This window comes from Aulonocara stuartgranti, assembly GCF_965226115.1.
Source record: "Aulonocara stuartgranti genome assembly, chromosome: 3".
NCBI lineage: Eukaryota > Metazoa > Chordata > Actinopteri > Cichliformes > Cichlidae > Aulonocara > Aulonocara stuartgranti.
This window is the reverse complement of record NC_138941.1, coordinates 80,328,312-80,345,590: the sequence shown is the minus strand read 5'-3', so window position 1 is coordinate 80,345,590 and position 17,279 is coordinate 80,328,312. Positions and strand designations below refer to the sequence as shown.

The 17,279-nt window shown below is 41.8% G+C and overlaps 1 protein-coding gene and 1 long non-coding RNA gene across 4 annotated transcripts; both read right to left on the bottom strand.

Moving 5' to 3' along the window:
- Positions 1-1,378: 1,378 nt before the first annotated feature.
- On the bottom strand, positions 1,379-12,407 carry LOC309702834 (uncharacterized protein). Of its 3 annotated transcripts, none has more exons than XM_082527451.1 (13): positions 12,236-12,407; positions 12,008-12,109; positions 11,559-11,791; positions 11,283-11,461; positions 10,319-11,187; positions 10,106-10,223; positions 9,940-10,031; positions 8,801-8,915; positions 8,329-8,430; positions 7,960-8,127; positions 7,679-7,834; positions 7,374-7,439; positions 1,379-1,574 (listed from the first exon to the last, which is right to left on the bottom strand). In XM_082527451.1, the coding sequence occupies exons 5-13, from the start codon at positions 10,583-10,585 to the stop codon at positions 1,567-1,569; spliced, it is 1,092 nt and encodes a 363-aa protein (XP_082383577.1). In that variant the 5' UTR covers positions 10,586-11,187; positions 11,283-11,461; positions 11,559-11,791; positions 12,008-12,109; positions 12,236-12,407; the 3' UTR covers positions 1,379-1,566. The 3 variants fall into 3 exon arrangements, with proteins under 3 accessions (XP_082383577.1, XP_082383578.1, XP_082383576.1); XM_082527452.1 differs by having other exon boundaries at positions 11,283-11,445; XM_082527450.1 differs by lacking the exons at positions 11,559-11,791; positions 12,008-12,109 and having other exon boundaries at positions 11,283-11,416; positions 12,231-12,407.
- A 245-nt stretch (positions 12,408-12,652) lies between these two features.
- LOC309702853 lies at positions 12,653-15,523 on the bottom strand. The gene is made up of 3 exons (XR_014275765.1): positions 15,510-15,523; positions 12,905-13,256; positions 12,653-12,792 (listed from the first exon to the last, which is right to left on the bottom strand). It is a non-coding gene; the product is annotated as an uncharacterized lncRNA (long non-coding RNA).
- Between the last annotated feature and the right edge of the window lie 1,756 nt (positions 15,524-17,279).

Genomic DNA, 17,279 nt, shown 5'->3' with positions numbered 1-17,279 from the left:
CACCTTGGCTCAGGTGATTAGAGGATCATCAGGGGGTCCTTTTGTCCCTCTGTGGGGGTCACTCCCACTAGGTTTATATCTGGGACTCTCCACCATTTGACCTTAGAACTGAAGAAGCTTCTCGGATGAGAGGTGAAACGTCTTCAAGCAACTTAAAGAAGTCCAGACGCTTTTCTTTGCAAGCTCCTTTGACTACGATGACCTGGATGACTGAGAACCTTCACAGACAGGAAGCAGAAGGTTCTCCACGGCGTCTCCAGACTGTCACAAGTGCTCAGTGTGAACCTGCTTTCATCTGTGAGGAGCACAGGGCTCCAGTGGCAAAGTTGCCAATCTTTGTGTTGTCTGGCAAATGCCAAACATCCGGCACGGTGTTGGGCTGTAAGCACAACCCCACCTGTGGACGTCGGGCCCTCATACCACCCTCATGGAGTCCATTTCTGACCGTTTGAGCAGACGTGCACATTTGTGGCCTGCTGGAGGTCATTTTGCACAGCTCTGGCCTTTCTTTCCTACCCCACAGTACCTTCCCTTACCATTTGTTTCCTACTCTTTTACTTCTTCTTTGATGATGGTTGTCTTTTGTTACAGGAAAAATGATTCTATGTTTCTTTACCTTCTTTTAAATGTACAAAGATGCCCTTTGTCTGCACTTTGTCTATGGTTAGATTAGTTTAGAATTATCCTTTTAGACTTTCCCAGCAAAGACATATTGTTTTGGGACATATTGTTTTAGATTGTTTTATCTTTCCCAGCTCTCTGCTGACGAGACTGGCACCATATATGGAGTTGCTTATTTTATCTGTTTATTATTTTCTTATCCTGTTCTCGCTGTCTCTGTGATTTGTGCCTATAAAAATGCCAAGCCTCTGTTCATGGTTGTGAGTTGTTCTTTGCAGCTCACCCGTGTACACGTTTGATAAAGAAAGTAACTTTGTCTCATTGTGTCTTTATTTCTCCTGGGTCTTTTGCAGAGTTTTCCCCCAACATCTTTCTAGATAAGCAATTTCATTTGCTCTGGGGCGAGTCACTGGCTCGGGTGCATTCTGGGACTGTCAGTTCACCAGTGTGCTGGCATGCTTCTTAACAAACACACCACTACAGCAAACATCTCAATTGTACTTGTTGATTTCTTCGACAAAACACTGAACAAAAAATTTACTTGTGAGTGTGCTGCCTGGTGCTTTTAAATTTTGTGATAATTTGAGCAGCCCAGAAAGCATCCCATAAATTAAATTATGTTATCGTATCTGAACATGTACACTAGTCATTAAATTAGATGGGAAATAATGATTCAGGGTAAACAACTGCACCAAGGAAATTCCATTTTTCTTCTCAAAATGTAAAATGTCTGTTGAAAAATCACATTGAACAGAGATGTGATTAACTTTTTATTTTACCAAACATAACATCAATGATGACACAATCAGTCTTCATCAGAAGTGCTCAAATCACTCTCAGTGGCATCGTCTGGAATGTCCTCCTCCTCCTCCGAGTCCATTTCCAGGAGTGGTTGGTGGCTGAGGATTCTCTTGTACACGTCCTTTACTTTGAGCATTTCAGCTTTCAGTTCACTTTGTTGTTTTTTTTGTGATTAATATTTTATTGTACTTTTAGAACACTACAGTCCACTGCAGAGACAGATTACATCACATAAAAAAACATCAGCATAGCAGCAGAACAGTAGAGAATACCAAACCAAAATGAGGGGGGGCAAACAAAGCAAGAGATAAACAAAAGCCTGATAAAACAACAACAAACAAACAAAAAAGAAACAAAAACACGAAAGAAACAAAAACAGCCAGCCTTTGACTATGTGGGTCTTACTGCACGCCACACTCTGACATCCCTGAGAGTGCTTCGTCAGAATTCCAATGTCTATCCCACTCTAAAGTCTAGTCTGTTCGTTTTATTCTGGACAGATATGGATCCCACTTCAGATGGAAGCTCTCCACTTCATTCAGGAGCCTGTATGAGAGTTGTTCTAGTGCAGCGAGTCTCCCTAGTTGGATATGCCATACAGAGACAGGTGGGGTGGAAGGGGCCTTCCACTGGGAGATAATGAGTTTACGCCCCAGCATCAATGCAGTCTGTACCCACTCAGCAGCCTTAGGTGGGGCATAGTTAAGGAGTGATGGGTCTCCCAAAACAAATAGTCTTGGTGAAAAAGGAATATCCCATCGTATGGTTGATTTGATAAAGTCATGTATCTCAGTCCAAAAGACTTGGGTTTTAGGACAGCTCCAAATCATATGGGTCAATGTGCCTACCCCAGTCTGACATCTCCAGCATTCAGGGGACTGTATGAGGTTCGCCCTATACAGTCTGTGTGGCGACCAGTAAATTCGGTGTAGTAATTTGAATTGGATTAGTCTCGTTCTAAGTTCCCTGGACACCTTTTTACTATTCTGCAAAATTGCAGTCCATTCCTGATCTGTAAAAGCCACACCAAGGTCAGATTCCCAAGCTAACCGGAGGGCGGGTAGCCCTTTACTCGTGCCCGTAACAAGCATTGAGTAATATTTAGAGACTTCACGACCCCCCCCCCCCCCCCCCCCAAAGATATTTTTGATGTAGCTGAGATATTCAATATTTGGAGGTGGTGTGGAGGAGGAACCAAAGGTTTTGAGCAATAAGTGCCGGAGCTGCAAGTACCTCCAAAACTGACTTTGTGGCAACTGGAACTCTGCTTTAAGGTCGTTGAAGGACTTGAGAATCCTCCCCTGATACAGGTCTCCGAGAACAAGTATCCCTCTCTGGACCCACAGTCTCCAGAAAAACGGCGACTTGTTAATGCAGAGTTTGGGATTGAGCCATATGGAAGCCTCAGTATGAAGGTGGGAGTTAAAATTTAGTAGTAAGGCCACCTTCTTCCAGACCGTCTGCAGGAAAGAAAGAATGGGGTGGGTTTGTATATCCGGTGGGAGCTTGGTGGTTAAAATGTGCATCGGAGGGAGTGGTGAGCACAAAGTACTCTCCAGACTAAGCCATGGGGGGGCTCGTTCTGGAGGGAGAGCCCAGTGAACCATGTGTCTCAGACTGAAAGCATAATGGTAAAATAGTAGATTTGGGACCCCCAGGCCACCCGACTCTACTGGTTGCTGTAGCTTTTTAAGCTTTATTCTAGGGCGTCTGTTATTCCATATGAATTGGTTGCATAATCTGTCAAATTGATGGAAATATTTTGATGGGATTTTTAGCGGGAGTGTTTGTAGTAGGTAATTAAATTTTGGAGCACAATTCATTTTGATGATGTTAACTTTACCCCAAAGGGTGAGAAACAAAGGGGACCATCTAATTATGTCGGTTCTGAACTTGTCCAATAGAGGTTCAAAATTAGCCTGAACTATGTTGTATAACAAACGGGGGAATGTAATGCCCAAGTATTTAATACCAGTCCGAGGCCAGCTGAAATCCCCTGGCTGGAACAGGGTTTTGGGGCAGAAGGCTGTCAGAGGGAGCGCTTCAGACTTTGACCAATTTACTCTATATCCTGATATATTAGAGAACCGGTTAATAATTCTTAAGAGAGCAGGTAGAGATCGTTCTGGCTGTGATATTAGGACCAGGGCGTCATCAGCATAGAGCATCAATTTGTGATTATTATTGTGGACCTAGATACCTGGAAAATCAGGGTCTCTACGTATTGTCGCTGCCAGAGGCTTTAAAGCTAAAGCAAAAAGCAGAGGACTCAGTGGGCAGCCCTGTCTTGTACCCCTGTGGAGGTCGAAGGACTGTGATATAATACGGTTCGTTAGTATTGATGCTCTTGGATTGTTGTAGAGAAGTTTGACCCACCTTATGAATTTTGGGCCAAAGCCAAATGCTTCCATTACACAAAATAGAAAACGCCACTCTACCCTGTCGAATGCTTTCTCTGCATCTAAGGAGAGGGCTATAGCTGGAGAAAAGTCCCCCGTAGGGGATTTATTCTGGGTTGCCCACATAATATCAATTAGGCGTCTAATATTATTGGCAGAGCAGCGAGTCCGAATAAAACCAACTTGGTCGGGGTGTATTAAGGAAGTCATGACCTTATCTAATCTGGTTGCTAGTACCTTGGCTAAAATTTTGCAATCGCAATTGATCAAGCTTATTGGTCTGTAACTCTTACAGTCAAGCGGGTCTTTGTTTTTCTTTAAGACAAGGGAAATAAGTGCCTCTGACAGTGTTGGTGGCAGGCTGCCCTTATCCAGGGCCTCCTCAAACATTTGCAGGAGCAGAGGGGAGAGCTCCTCTGGAAAGTTCCTGTAAAATTCTGCTGTAAACCCATCCAACCCAGGGGCCTTGTCAATTGGCAGATTTTTGATTACCCTTAAGATCTCTTCCCTTGAAATTGGGGCGTCCAGGGAGTCCACCTGTGTCTCAGAGAGAGTTGGGAGGTTAAGGGGGGAGAGAAAACTGTTAATTTCCTGAGAGTTTGCTTGTATTTCTGAGGAGTAGAGTTGCATATAGAAATCTCTGAAGGCTTCATTCACTTCAGAGGGTTTTGACACCATAGTGCCATCCTGTGCTCTAATTGCTGCTATGATAGTCTGAGCTTCTTTTTGTTTAATATATCTTGCAAGCAGTTTGCCAGGTTTATCTCCATCTTCGAAGTATTTCTGCCTAGCCCGAAATAGAGAAAACTCCATTTTCTGAGTCAGAATTGAGTTAAACTCATATTTAAGTCTAGTTAGGTGGGTCAAATTTGCCGAGCTCATGTCTGCCTTAAAAGCGGCTTCAGCTATGGCAATCTTCCTCTCCAGGTCTATCTGCTTGGACAGAGCAGTTCTTTTCTTATATGAGGCATGCTGGATGATGAACCCTCTAATAAAAGCTTTCAAAGCTTCCCATGCTACACCCGCACTGGGAGCTGTAGAGAGGTTAATTTCTATATAAGAATTGATCTGCTCTCTCAAGGAGTGGAAAAAGTTGGGATCATTTAAAAGGCTTGAGTTTAGCCTCCATCTGGGAGACTTGGGGGGGCTACCAAATGAGCTCGGATGTAGGAGCACCGGGGCGTGGTCAGAAACGTGTATACTACCAATAGAGCAGGACGTTGCTGAGGGCATGATAGAATTTGACACAAGAAAATAATCTATTCTTGACAGAGTGTTGTGGGGGGCAGAATAAAAGGTGTAATCTCTTGCGGATGGGTTGAATACTCTCCATACGTCCACCAGACCCAAGGTCCTACACATTTTTATAGCGACCGAAGCTGATCTAGAGTGTCGCTGTGAGGGGGTGCTTCGATCCTGTATATCATCCATGACCAAATTGAAGTCCCCCGCTATCAGGATTGGGTAGTCGCCCATATCACTAATTTTGCATTCCAAGTTTCCAAAAAAGGTGGGGTCGTCAATGTTTGGTGCATAGACATTGCTTAAAATCATCCTATGGCCTTGAATCTCAGCCAAGAGTAGCAATGTCCGCCCATCTTCATCCTTAATCATCCGGGAGCATTTAAACTGTAACTGCTTATGAATTAAAATTGCGACACCCCTACTCTGACTGCTGCCACATGAAAAAAATACCTGACCCACCCAATCACGGCAAAGTTTATCGGACTCTTGGGGAGACAAGTGAGTCTCTTGAAGAAAGACAATGTCAACTTTTTTTGATTTGATAAATGTCATGATCTTCTTTTTTTTGATTGGATGGTTAAGGCCTTTTACATTCCAGGTCATCAAAGTAAGGGCCCTCTGTTGCTTATTCGCCATCATGCAATAAGTATCAGACGCATAGCAGTGGGGTAACTTATTAGTAGAACCAGGAGTTCAGTACCGAGTGGACAATATTTGGAAGGCTGGCTGTAAGAAAAATGGGGGGGTTTGGAAGTAAATAAAAATAACAACTGATAAACATTTAAACAGATACGTCCGGGGTAACCGAGAACACTAGTCACCCTCGGGTGGGCTATGAGCCCCAGAAAGCAAAACATAAACTTTATGGTCCGTGACTCTAACCAGTCGAACAGTCACAAACAGGACCCGTCGCCAGCAGCAGCAGCATATTAAGTCGTCGTAATGTGAGGAAAACAGTCATTCTGGGACTTAGCTAACTGAACAGACCTCTATGCAGGTTGGTTAGAACTGTCCCCTGACAAACTGAAAACGGCTTCATGACAACTGAATTACTAAAAGAGGAATTTAACAGTCTTAGTGAGCTTCTCTACCAAGCAGATTGTGTTGTATTCTCAAAAGTAGCACAACTGAATAAATCAAATAAAGCTGCGAAGCCCTATAATATTGAAACTAAACAGTTAAGAGGTGCAAAGTATAGCGTGTATAGCGTGTTAATTAACGCTAGGGCGAAAAGAAAAAAAAAGGATAGTGTTTAAATCGAAGCCCTGACTGTAAATAACTCAAGGTAAAGACAGAATGTAGTCCTGGGCTTTTTTGGGGTCAGTAAACTCACGTCTGCCCTCCGTCATTTTCAGCACCAGCACCGCTGGGAACAGTAGGGAGAACTTTATCTTCCTTTCGTGCAGCAGCCGTTTACAGGGATTAAATGCCGCTCGTTTGTCCGTGACAAGTTTGGAGTAGTCAGGGAAGATCATAATGCGGTGGCCGTTCCAGTTCAGTTGTCCCAGCCTCCGCGCAGCTTCCATGATCTGCTCCCTGTCCTGGAACCGCAGAAATCGGGCGATGATGACCCTCGGGGGATGACCGTCAGGTTTGCGTCTCACCAGGCTGCGGTGTGCGCGGTCAATCTCCAGCCCGCCCGGGAAGTCGACCTTCAGGAGTTGTGGGATCGCGTTGCGCACAAATGCTAGAGCGTCCGAGCCCTCGCAGCCTTCTGGAAAGCCGGCGAAGCGCAGGTTGTTCCTCTGTCCTCTGTTTTCGATGTCGTCTAATTTCTGTCGTAGAGCGTTCACCTCGTCACTAGTAGCAGGAGGATTTTCCTTTAGCGCTCTGCTAGCATCCTCAAGGAAATCTAAACGAGACTCAGCGTTGCTTATTCGAGTAACCATATCCGCTAGCTTAGCCTCCACTGCCCTCGTAGCAGTTTGGATAGCGTTCAGCTTGCTCTCTTGTGTCTCGGAGGTTTCCTTAAGTAGCACGTAAATACTTGCAATGTCTTTGGCCATTTGTTCAGTTGTAGCAGTTTGAATAGTATCCGACATTGGAGGTGAGGGCGGGTGCACATCATTAGCTTTCGCCGAGGTTTCCTTGCTAGCGCCTTCTTGCCGTCGAAGCGTAAGTTTTTGTTGGTGACTCAGCATTTCTAAGCTTTCACAAAGAGTCTTCAAGCTTCCCACTGTCCTGAGGTTATATTTTGTAAGTGCTGTATAGCGTAATGCTCTAAGTCCAATGCAAATTAGCTGCCGCTGCGACGGAGCTTCCCCATTCAAGCTGCCATCTTGACCGCCTACGTCACCGGAATCTCACTTTGTTTTTTTAAAACCAGGCTACAGAGTCCCTTCTGTGCATCCTCCGACATGCCAACAAAGGAGGCTGTAAAAAGAACAAAACAAATAAATATGAGAAAAGTAAAAAAAAAACAAACAAACAAAAAAACCCCTCACCTCATAAACACAAGGAATTAGGATGCTGTAATTAAACATTTTTTTAAAAGGGAGAAGGCAGTGTTAGCTAGCAATCTAGATATAGGTAAAAGATCCAGTAAGACTTTAGCATCTGCTCTTATTTTCAATCGATTCATCAAAAAATTAATAAATAAATAAAGTGCTTACAGTCTGAGGAGATTGTCCCCAACACCACAGAACGCATTCGCAACACTGTCCAGTGATGCCGCATCTCCCTGCAAAGGATCATCTCCTCCTCTCTCAGGTGCCTCACAGCCATCACCTTCTCAAAGACCTTTCTCTTTGTCCGGAGGTCAGCAGCAGCTACAGTTTAACAACATCAGATGGGAAAACATAGCAGCATATTATGATTCAAGAACAAAACATTCAACTACTGCTCAGATACTGGGAGTTTGTTTAAAAAGGATATTTAGAAATCAAGAGCTTACGTTCACTTGTGCTCTGCCAGGGCCAAATGTCGGTCTGCATGAGGGCATCACTGGATACGATTTGCTTTGTTGGTTCAGCGAGCTTGTTGTAGTCGTCAACAGCAGCCGCCAAGCGTTTCTTCTCAACTAAGATGACCTTGCGAATTCTGTGTCGCCTCTCGTTGCTATCTGTAAATAATCATAAAAAATTCACACCTTCACATAATGTATATAGTTACATTTTAATCTACACTCCTCAGTTTGTTTGCTAGAACAAATCACATCCAGCTTAAACAAACCTGGATCTGATTTTATTCTGTTTACAAAGTAGCTGCACAAGCTGTACAAACTAAGTATCAAACGGTCCGTTTCAAAGAAACTGGGACGTACCATTTTGTCTGTAAAGACTTTGTGTTCGCACTCTGATGATGACGACAAGCTCCTCTATTCGTGCCTGCAACGCTCCAAGGCTGCCATCAGTTTGATCACTTTCTAAGTGAGAGGAATATTAATCAGAATACAGGATGAGTAACAGTCACCAAACTACAGTGGACTCTGTAATCACTGACTTGATGACATTCATTATAAGACATCTGGAGCCTTCATGTGCTGCTATCTCATGATAATCATGAGATAACAAGTATGTTGGTGTTCAGGTTTATAAAACCAACTAGTACGACATCATTTCAACCCAGGTTCTATCCAATTTGATGAAACGCAACAACTCTGCCATAAATTTGCTTTTACAAGGCTTATTTTTCATTGTTTGTTGACACTGTCAGAAAAATCTTAACTCTAAGTTCTTTAATGAGGCCATGGTGGGTCCTATTGTTATACATGAGTGCATTATATTGAGACTCACCTTCAGCCCATTTCTGCACATCGGCCACCCATTGCTGCAGTGTATCGTCATCCACACCCAGCTCATTTCTGGTCGCATTCAGGCTCTCCACTTGTTCTCTAAGGATCCTTATGATCTAAGAATGCATTCATAAATGTCATTCATATTGACATTAACCCTTTAGAGCCGATCGGAGCGGGAACGCTCTGTTTTGCGTAACTATTTTTAAATCCCAGTAGCACTGCAACCACGTGAGCTAGCGCAAAAATTTTTTTTGCATATGAAGCCGGAGGAGTTGTACTTACATCTTATGCCATCAGCTTGTCCTAGGTCACGGTTTCCTTCCACATAAAGCTTTGCAAAACCTGCATAAAAAGCGCTTGCAGGAACAAAAACATAATATTCCAGAAACACACTTTGCCGATCCGATCAGCTGTTCATAACACTTCCTACGTTGGAATAGACGTCAGCGCGAACTTTTGCATTTCCGCCATTACCTGCCCGAAACCGGAAGTGACGTCATTTTCGCGGAAATGTAGTCTTTTTTGCCATCAGGGCCTCAGGGCATATACTGGTCTTTTTAAAAGTTATCTTTGACTTTATGACTTTCTGTGTCGTTTCTGGGATGCTTAGGACTCATATTGCACTGCTGGAAATAGTTTATTTTGATGCATATGCTGCTTTTTTGCAAATTTGCAGTATAATATTTATTTTCGTTTTTCCTGCAGTGTATAAAAATTGGTGTATTTCAAAAATAAAACTATGAAGACACTCAAAATAAATTTCCTGTGGTGGGAAACTATTTTGTGCAACTTTTTTGTATTTACAGTTTTGAGGGATAAGCCTCTTAAATTTCTCTAACTACAAATATATATTAAAAAATCAAAAACGATTTTCAATTTATTTGTAGTTTATTGCACTTTTTTGCAATTTATGTAATTACTATGCACTTAATGAATACATATTATTAAAATCTGGGCTATAATGGTTGTATTGATGTATAGCAACTTGAAATGCTCCCAAAAATGGCTCCACAGCATGTAGAAATCTAATATAAGCTCTGGCGGACTTGGTTCTATGGTAGGTCTTAAAGGGTTAAAAGAGTACTGGTGTTTTCCCCCCATTACCACACACATTAAAATGGGTGTTGAAAAAATGACCTTTAGATATTGCTGGCTCAAAGTGCGGCCCAGTTGTTCCACTTTCCTTTTGTTCCACCCCAAAGCCAGGAGGGTCAGCATGTCTGTTCGCCCTGCATTTCAGTTAGTATACAAATTAGAATTAATGAGCAGGAGACTGAGTGGAATCTCAGACACAGACACACACCTGCTTTAGACATGTACTTCGTTGTGATGGCCGCCCTAGACAGGAAACTGTTTACTTGTTCCACCTCTTCTCCAACTGTTGAACCGGCCCCATCCTGAAACGCACCTCCCCATTTGATCTATAGAAAGGAGGTCACAATACATGACTGCTGAATTCATTCAACCTTATAACAAAATGTCTCAAACTAATCCAAAACTACAAGCTGCAGTATACCTCGCATTTCCAAGTGTGAGCCTTTGCATGCATGACGGAGAGAAAAGGACGCATTGACAAGAGGTTCCTCAGCTCAGGGCACTGCTGAGCCACCTTGGTTAAATAGGGGAAATATTTACAGGCCACATCGGAGCAAAGGAACGTAATATGTCCTGGGACGTTAGCTGCCAACTTCCTCTGGAGAAAAAGGGGGTAAGCAAAGATCTCCCCTCGAAACATGTTCAATGCAGCTAAGAGGACTCCGTGGCGACAAACAGCTATTTCCATGCCCTCCTCATCCAACTTCCCAGTGGACTTTTTGGACGACTCCTTTGCTGCAGTCCAAGATGAAGATCCGCACAACCCTTTCCCCGGGACCTATACACTCAAAGATTTTAACATAAAAGACATGACATGATTAAGCCCTATCAGGGACAAACTTTTTAAAACAAATGCATAACAATTAGCTGAATTAGCCTCGAGTCACACAAGACCTCATATCTCCCCAGGACAGCATTGATAACACAAAATAAAAATCATGTTGTTTTTTTTAAATACACATGGTGACAAAATTAAGTACACATTAAGATAAAGTAAAGTAAATGGTATTACGACAACACCAAGAGAAAAATAAAAAAAAAATATCGACCCATCCATATATGTCTACACACACACACACACACACACACACACACACACACACACACACACACACACGTATGTGTATATGGTTACGGCATTAACGTCATTTTAACAAGATTAACGCTAACAGCACTAATATATATGTGTATCTTACATTATTTGTGTGTCTCTGGATGTATTTCACAAACTCAGCAACTTCCTCATCTTTTTCAATGAAGATACCTTTAAAGTTCCCCTGCTCTGAAGTGCTGAACGAACACAGTGACAGTTGTTTGAAAAGAAACATTAAAATACATTTTTCTACAAATCCATATTTGACTTATGTCCACAATGCATAACGTACCTTGCATTAGACTGAAAGCGATAAAGCTTGCGGTTTCCATCAACTGAGACGGCAAGCATGTCTGGAGTGCAGGCAGGGCAGCTAAAGCATGGCTCCTTGCACATCCTGTCCATCTCAAACTTTACAGCACTCCACTCCAAGAAACTTTTACTGAAGGCATCAGCTGATATTCGGCCATTCTTTTACATAGAGGACATACAACAGAATATTCAAGGACAGTCATCATAAACATTGATTTGCACAATTTCCTTAAACTTAGCAAATTTAGAAACTCACCCTTCCAAAATGGGCTGTTCGTTCATCCAGCATTTTGACAAATGCCTTAAGTGACATCCCTGGTGCAGCCTTCTTAATGTCATAGAAAGACTGAAAGACATCCATTGAAAACAGGGTGCAGAAATTTAAGGTGCCAGGCCAATATCCACTACCCAGGATGTCCTTAACTGAGGGGGACCACATTAGGCCACAGCTGGTGCAGCTCACCACTGGCAGTGCAAGGTTATAACGGCCTTTAGAAAGGATAAGGATAAATTCAGTCATGGCTCAAAGCATTCATTTTTTTCATGTTGTTTTCAAATCGGTCTGGTAAATCCAAATGACCTTTGACAGGTGCCCACATATACTGCGGGCAGGGTAATTAAAACCAAGATAGCAATGCACAATTTGCAATAAAACCTCCAAACACATCTATTGTGTATGTAGTGTGTGACAAAAGGGCAACTTACCATTTATGGTTACAAGAGCCATAATTGCGCCGGGTGAAACCTCAACGTTACCTGCTGGGCAGTCACACACATGGTCTGGCCTTTGCACAGGCAACAGCCGAACTAACATTAAAACACACAATATATATAAAAAGAATTAGAAATTAACTGATACACAATAAATATACAATAACAGCACCCACTCATACTCATACATAGCAAGAAATGCATAAGACTTAAAAACTGTACCTATTGGCTTGTGAAACTCTGATGAAGGCTGCAAAAACCCTCCTGTTACTGCCTCTCTGTTGTGCAGGACAAAGCGTGTGTGAACTGCAATATCACAGTCAGCACAAAGGAATGGAAGAGGCAGGCAGTCCAGACACCTCACAACTACTTGTTTGCCACACTGACACACACGGTTTGCGAGGACACCATATTTCTGATCGCCCAGTGAGTAGCAGCTGACTCAGACGACGTCTCACAAGTCATGGCTGCGTCCTCTTCTCCATCCTCCAACAACTGAAGGAGCTCCTGACGAAGCACCTCAGTTCCATACATTAACAGAAAAAAAATAAAGAAAGGAAGAAACTCTTCCACAAAGTGAAAAACACTCTAGGCAAAAGTGAAAAACACTCTAGGCAGTATGTTTCTTAGGACTCCACAAAAGCCCTGCATAACTCAACTATAACAACAAATATAAAAGTAAACAGAAATCACAACATATACAAGAAGGTAAAGTACCTTTTGTTGGGTTGACACTGGCAACATAACTAGGTTCTTCACGTGGACATTGATGCTGCTCTCTGGACAATGGGGGGGGGGGGGGGGGGGGGGGGAATGAAGAATATTTACTTACTGAAATTCTTTGGTGAAAACAAGTTGTGAGATAAAATCAATGGTTGCGTGAACACCGACCACGTGGCATGCAACTAGTACTTCGACTGGTTGATGGTCTTTGAGGAATAAAAGCTCCCTGTCTGTCACGTGTTTTCCAGCGCACTGGTCTTGGCTGAGGTTCACTCTGTGCATCATTCTACGCAATTAACAAGGAAAAAAGGGAACACCTAAAATACAGTCTATGATTAAAGCAAAGATTATCAAACATCTTAAGTTAACCAACTTAATTTGACATAAACTTTAAAAAAAAATTCAAATAACATAACGTTTACTCCGTACAAAATATTAGACAAGCGTGTTCCCTCTTTAACAACTGTTTCCACTAAAATGTTACCTGCATATCTTGAAGGAGTTCGTCAGCAGCCTGAAGCTCTTCCTCCACCTCGGGATCCTCTGAATCACTCATTTTCAAGCTAAAGAGGAAAGAGATTTTTGCAGAACTCAGTGACATAAACACATAACTAACGCAACTCAAATGATTTTCAGTCTTGGCGCTCCGGTTAATGTTAGCAATTAACGTTAGCATCATCAGTTTGTAAAGAGCTAGCAGAACTCTTAGCGCAAAAACTGCTTCACGCACCATGTGAGTGTATTTTGCAGCACACAAGTCCTTTAACGTTTGTAATAGATTTAATCCATCATCGTTGGATTAAATGGCTAATGCTGCAGTAGCCACGTGTAGTCGTTACCTAGCAAGCATGCTGACGGTAGCTGTAGCCATTTTTAAATACATTACACCGTTTCCGAGATCAGTCACCTCTGTTTGTTTGAAGCTTTTATGAAAAAACAAACTTTGAAACACACATCAAAGTATTACTTTAAATATATGTGTAGTGGCAATTCCTTTACTTTTAAAAGATCAAACGTCCCACAATTTAAAGTCCACAAGCCACTGCTGCATTGAGGTAATATTTCGTACGCAGGCAAAAGAAGTCCATTGTCCAAACCTTTTAGTTGAGAGTTTTGGTTTATTTATCCATCTTGGCAAGCAATAACAAGATCCTTCCTGCTGCTTCTCCTGCTCTGGTAAAAAACCATAGGCCCACCCCAATGCATGCTGGTCCTATACCAGTCTCTTTATTTATAGAAACAAAATGGCCCTACAGCTCTTACTAACTAATTTAACAAAATAACAACAAACAAAACAAATCATTTAAAACAAAATATTAACCGACAAATAAACCCCAAAATATAAATAAACTAACAACAAACTTTAACTAATTTCAAAATAATAAAAAAATAAAGAACAAATAGCTCCAACAATATGTATTTTTTACTAGGGCTGGGTATCGTCACTGATTTCTAGAATCGATTCAATTCCGATTCTGTTAGGATGCCTGGGTCGTCGACCCAGGGTTTTTGAGTTTATGATATTATTTATACTGTCTAGTTTTTGGTTTCTTTGAGTTCTGTCTTTTGGCTTAGGTCTCTGTCTTCTTTAGTTGCTCTGTCTCCCCTGTCACCTGCATCCCCTTGTCTAGTTCGCGTCTATGTGTATCTTAAGTTCCTATATCCCCGTGTTCAGTCAGTGTCTGTGTCTGCCCTGTTCCCACGTCTCTGTTCCCTTTGTAGTGCCTGCTTATGAGCCTGTGTCTTTGTTCAGTCTGTGTTATGTGTTTCCTGTTTTACTTTGAAAGTCCATGTCTGATGTTAATGTGTCTGGTTTTGCTTCCTCTTGTCTCGTTAGGCCTGATTTGCCCCAGCTGTGTTTCTCTCCTGTTACCCATTCCCTGATTGCTCCCTCTGTGTATTTAAGCCCTGTGTTTCTTAGTGTCTGTGTCGCGATCTACCGTTTCCTTTGCTGTGTGTTTTGTCAATCCGCTGGTGTTAGTTTATTTTTTTGAGTTTTTCCAGTTATGTTATGTTTGCGTTCAGCATTAAAGCTGTTTTGGTTTAAGTTCTGTCTCCGGAGTCTACACCTTGGGTCCTATTCCTGCCTGCACACAGCCTCACCTAACAGATTCACAAGGTCCCAAATCGATTCGATCCACGATTCGATTTCATTCGATTTGAATCTGGGAAATTTTGACAGTCAGAAGTATAATTCAGATCAGTACATTTACATATTTTTGTATCTATAAAAAGGAAGCTGACACACGCAAGACTTTATCAAAGGTGTGAGCATCACAGCAGATGCCTTTGTGTCAAAGTAGCTGAGGATAAAACACAGAAAAACATGAAGGCGATTTTCCTGGCCTAGATTTTATAAAAATATTCTGCAGTACATCAAAAACGAAAGAAAACCATTAATCAACATATGAACATCACCTCTGATGTTACAGCGGTTTTATTAGAGACACGGCGTTTTGCATTTTGAATAATTTTAAAAAGTTTACATTTGTTCAGTATTGAACAGCAGAAATTAGGTTTTCTATTCGGAAGTATATAAAACGAAAAAAAAACGTAGGCCGACAGCGCTGTAAACAACGGTAGACTTGTGCCTAACAAGCAAGCAAATAATGAAGTACAAAGAGAGAGAGAGAGAGAGAGAGGGAGAGAGAGAGAGCTGCGCATCGCAATGGAAGCAAAACAGTAAAAGTCAGAGTGAATCCATGACGATGTTTATGTGAAGCGTTTGGATCTTCTTTTGCTGCTGGTTCAGTCAATATTGTTTTGGAGAGACATCAAACTAACAGCTTTAGAATCAGCGCATAAAGGGCGTGAACACAAAGCGCCGACCCGCCGACAGATCAGAATCAGCAGCTGTCGGCTTTCAGCCCCGACCGTGAGAAAGGCGACATCTAACTGATTCTGATCCGCGGGTCGCGCTGTGTGTTTAAGTCTATGTGCAGAAGCCTGTACCTGCTCTCATTTACTGTCTTAGCTGTTTGGTGGTTGTTGAAAGTTTGTGAGATTTCACCAGAGATTCTGGCATTTCGGGCAAAATAAATTTATATTAAAAAATCGATTCAGAATTTTAATGAATCGATTTTACGTTATCCAAGCCAGAATCGATTTTAATCGATGAATCGATTATAAAAACCCACCCCTATTTTTTACATACCTGCATTAGAATAAATCAGTTCCGCCTCATTTTCTTATTCTTATAAATGGGTCTCTCCGTTCTCCCATCAGCCTTTGCTTACACAGGTTGCGTCTGATTGGCTGGAGCCGAGCGCATCCAAAACTAACAGGAGTGGTGAATGAATCTATAAATGTGTTTTACGTGTGAAATGAAAATAATAAACCTAACAAAGGATTATGTACATTAAATCTGCGCACTTTCAGATCGTGAATCAGTTTGGAAAACACTGTGTGATGGCCACAACAGTTGAATTATCAGTGATACTTTCATGTGTTTTTGTTGAGAAATGTTAACGATGTCATTAAAAGAAAGCATTAAATTAGGGAGAAAAACCCATTCGCGGAGAGGGTCCCCGGTTCTCCAGTTGTCATGTTTCGCTGTGACGGGGTTATTATTGGAGTAAATGGATGGCTGGAGCCTCTGCTCGAAGCGTCTCTGATCGCCGCGAGCGGGTTCATATTGGAATGAATTGACAACCCACAGCGTCACATAAAAACGTGGAAGGGTACCTTAGGCGTCAGCATGAGAAGTTAAGGGACGTGACAAATCGTCATTATTTTACGCGTCGGGAGTGAGAACGGGTTGTAATTGTGCTGATCCTCGGGTTGGGGGATTTATGTTTGTACTGGAGCGCAAAATTCAAACCAATGGAAGATGGACAACAAAAGTTCAAAGCCATCAGGTGCTCAGGTTAGAAAAAAGAGAAAAGATGCAGGTAAGCAGACGTGTGATTGGATAATGGCAGGTCATCCTGAACCAATCAGACTAAACTCCAAACAATACCTTATGTTACAGATTTTAATATTAATTAGTCATTGTTACTTGTTGATTTGTCCTTTTCTCATTGTGTGACGAATTATGACGACTGTTTGGTAGCTGTTATTGTCTCTCTCTCTCTCTTCATGTGTGTTTCTCTGGTGAAACAATAGTTTTGTGTTAATGTACAATACTTAATATGTTTTGTGTGTGTGTGTGTGTAAAGTTCCACAATACACGTGGAACTTTACACACACACACACACATTTGTTTTTTTAATCTGTTTTTGTATCTTGCAAATAAACCTTTAAAAAAAAATACAATTTTATTATGTATTTATTTTTGGCCTACATCAGTAAGAAATGCCAAATTATATACACAAAGTTATAGGAATCACCACTCCTGTTATTCATGATGATTTCAGTAACATCACATAATAACATGTAACGTCCTGTAAGCACAGTCTGCCTGTGTCTTTTCTCTGCAAATGAACATTTTCAGCCAATATAGGTAATACATCAACATGGCTGCCGTGGCTAAGTTAGGAATATTTATAATGTCATTTCAAAACTTGCATATGATCTGCAATTTGTAGCAGATCTACTGACTGTC

Excerpts from the sequence above, each read along its gene's own strand:
- LOC309702834 (XM_082527450.1), bottom strand. The coding sequence starts at position 10,585 with ATGGAAATAGCTGTTTGTCGCCACGGAGTCCTCTTAGCTGCATTGAAC. Across the intron at positions 7,835-7,959 it reads CTGGCAGAGCACAAGTGAAC|CTGCTGCTGACCTCCGGACA; the intron begins GTAAGCTCTTGA and ends GTTAAACTGTAG. Across the intron at positions 7,440-7,678 it reads GGGGACAATCTCCTCAGACT|CCTCCTTTGTTGGCATGTCG; the intron begins GTAAGCACTTTA and ends TTCTTTTTACAG.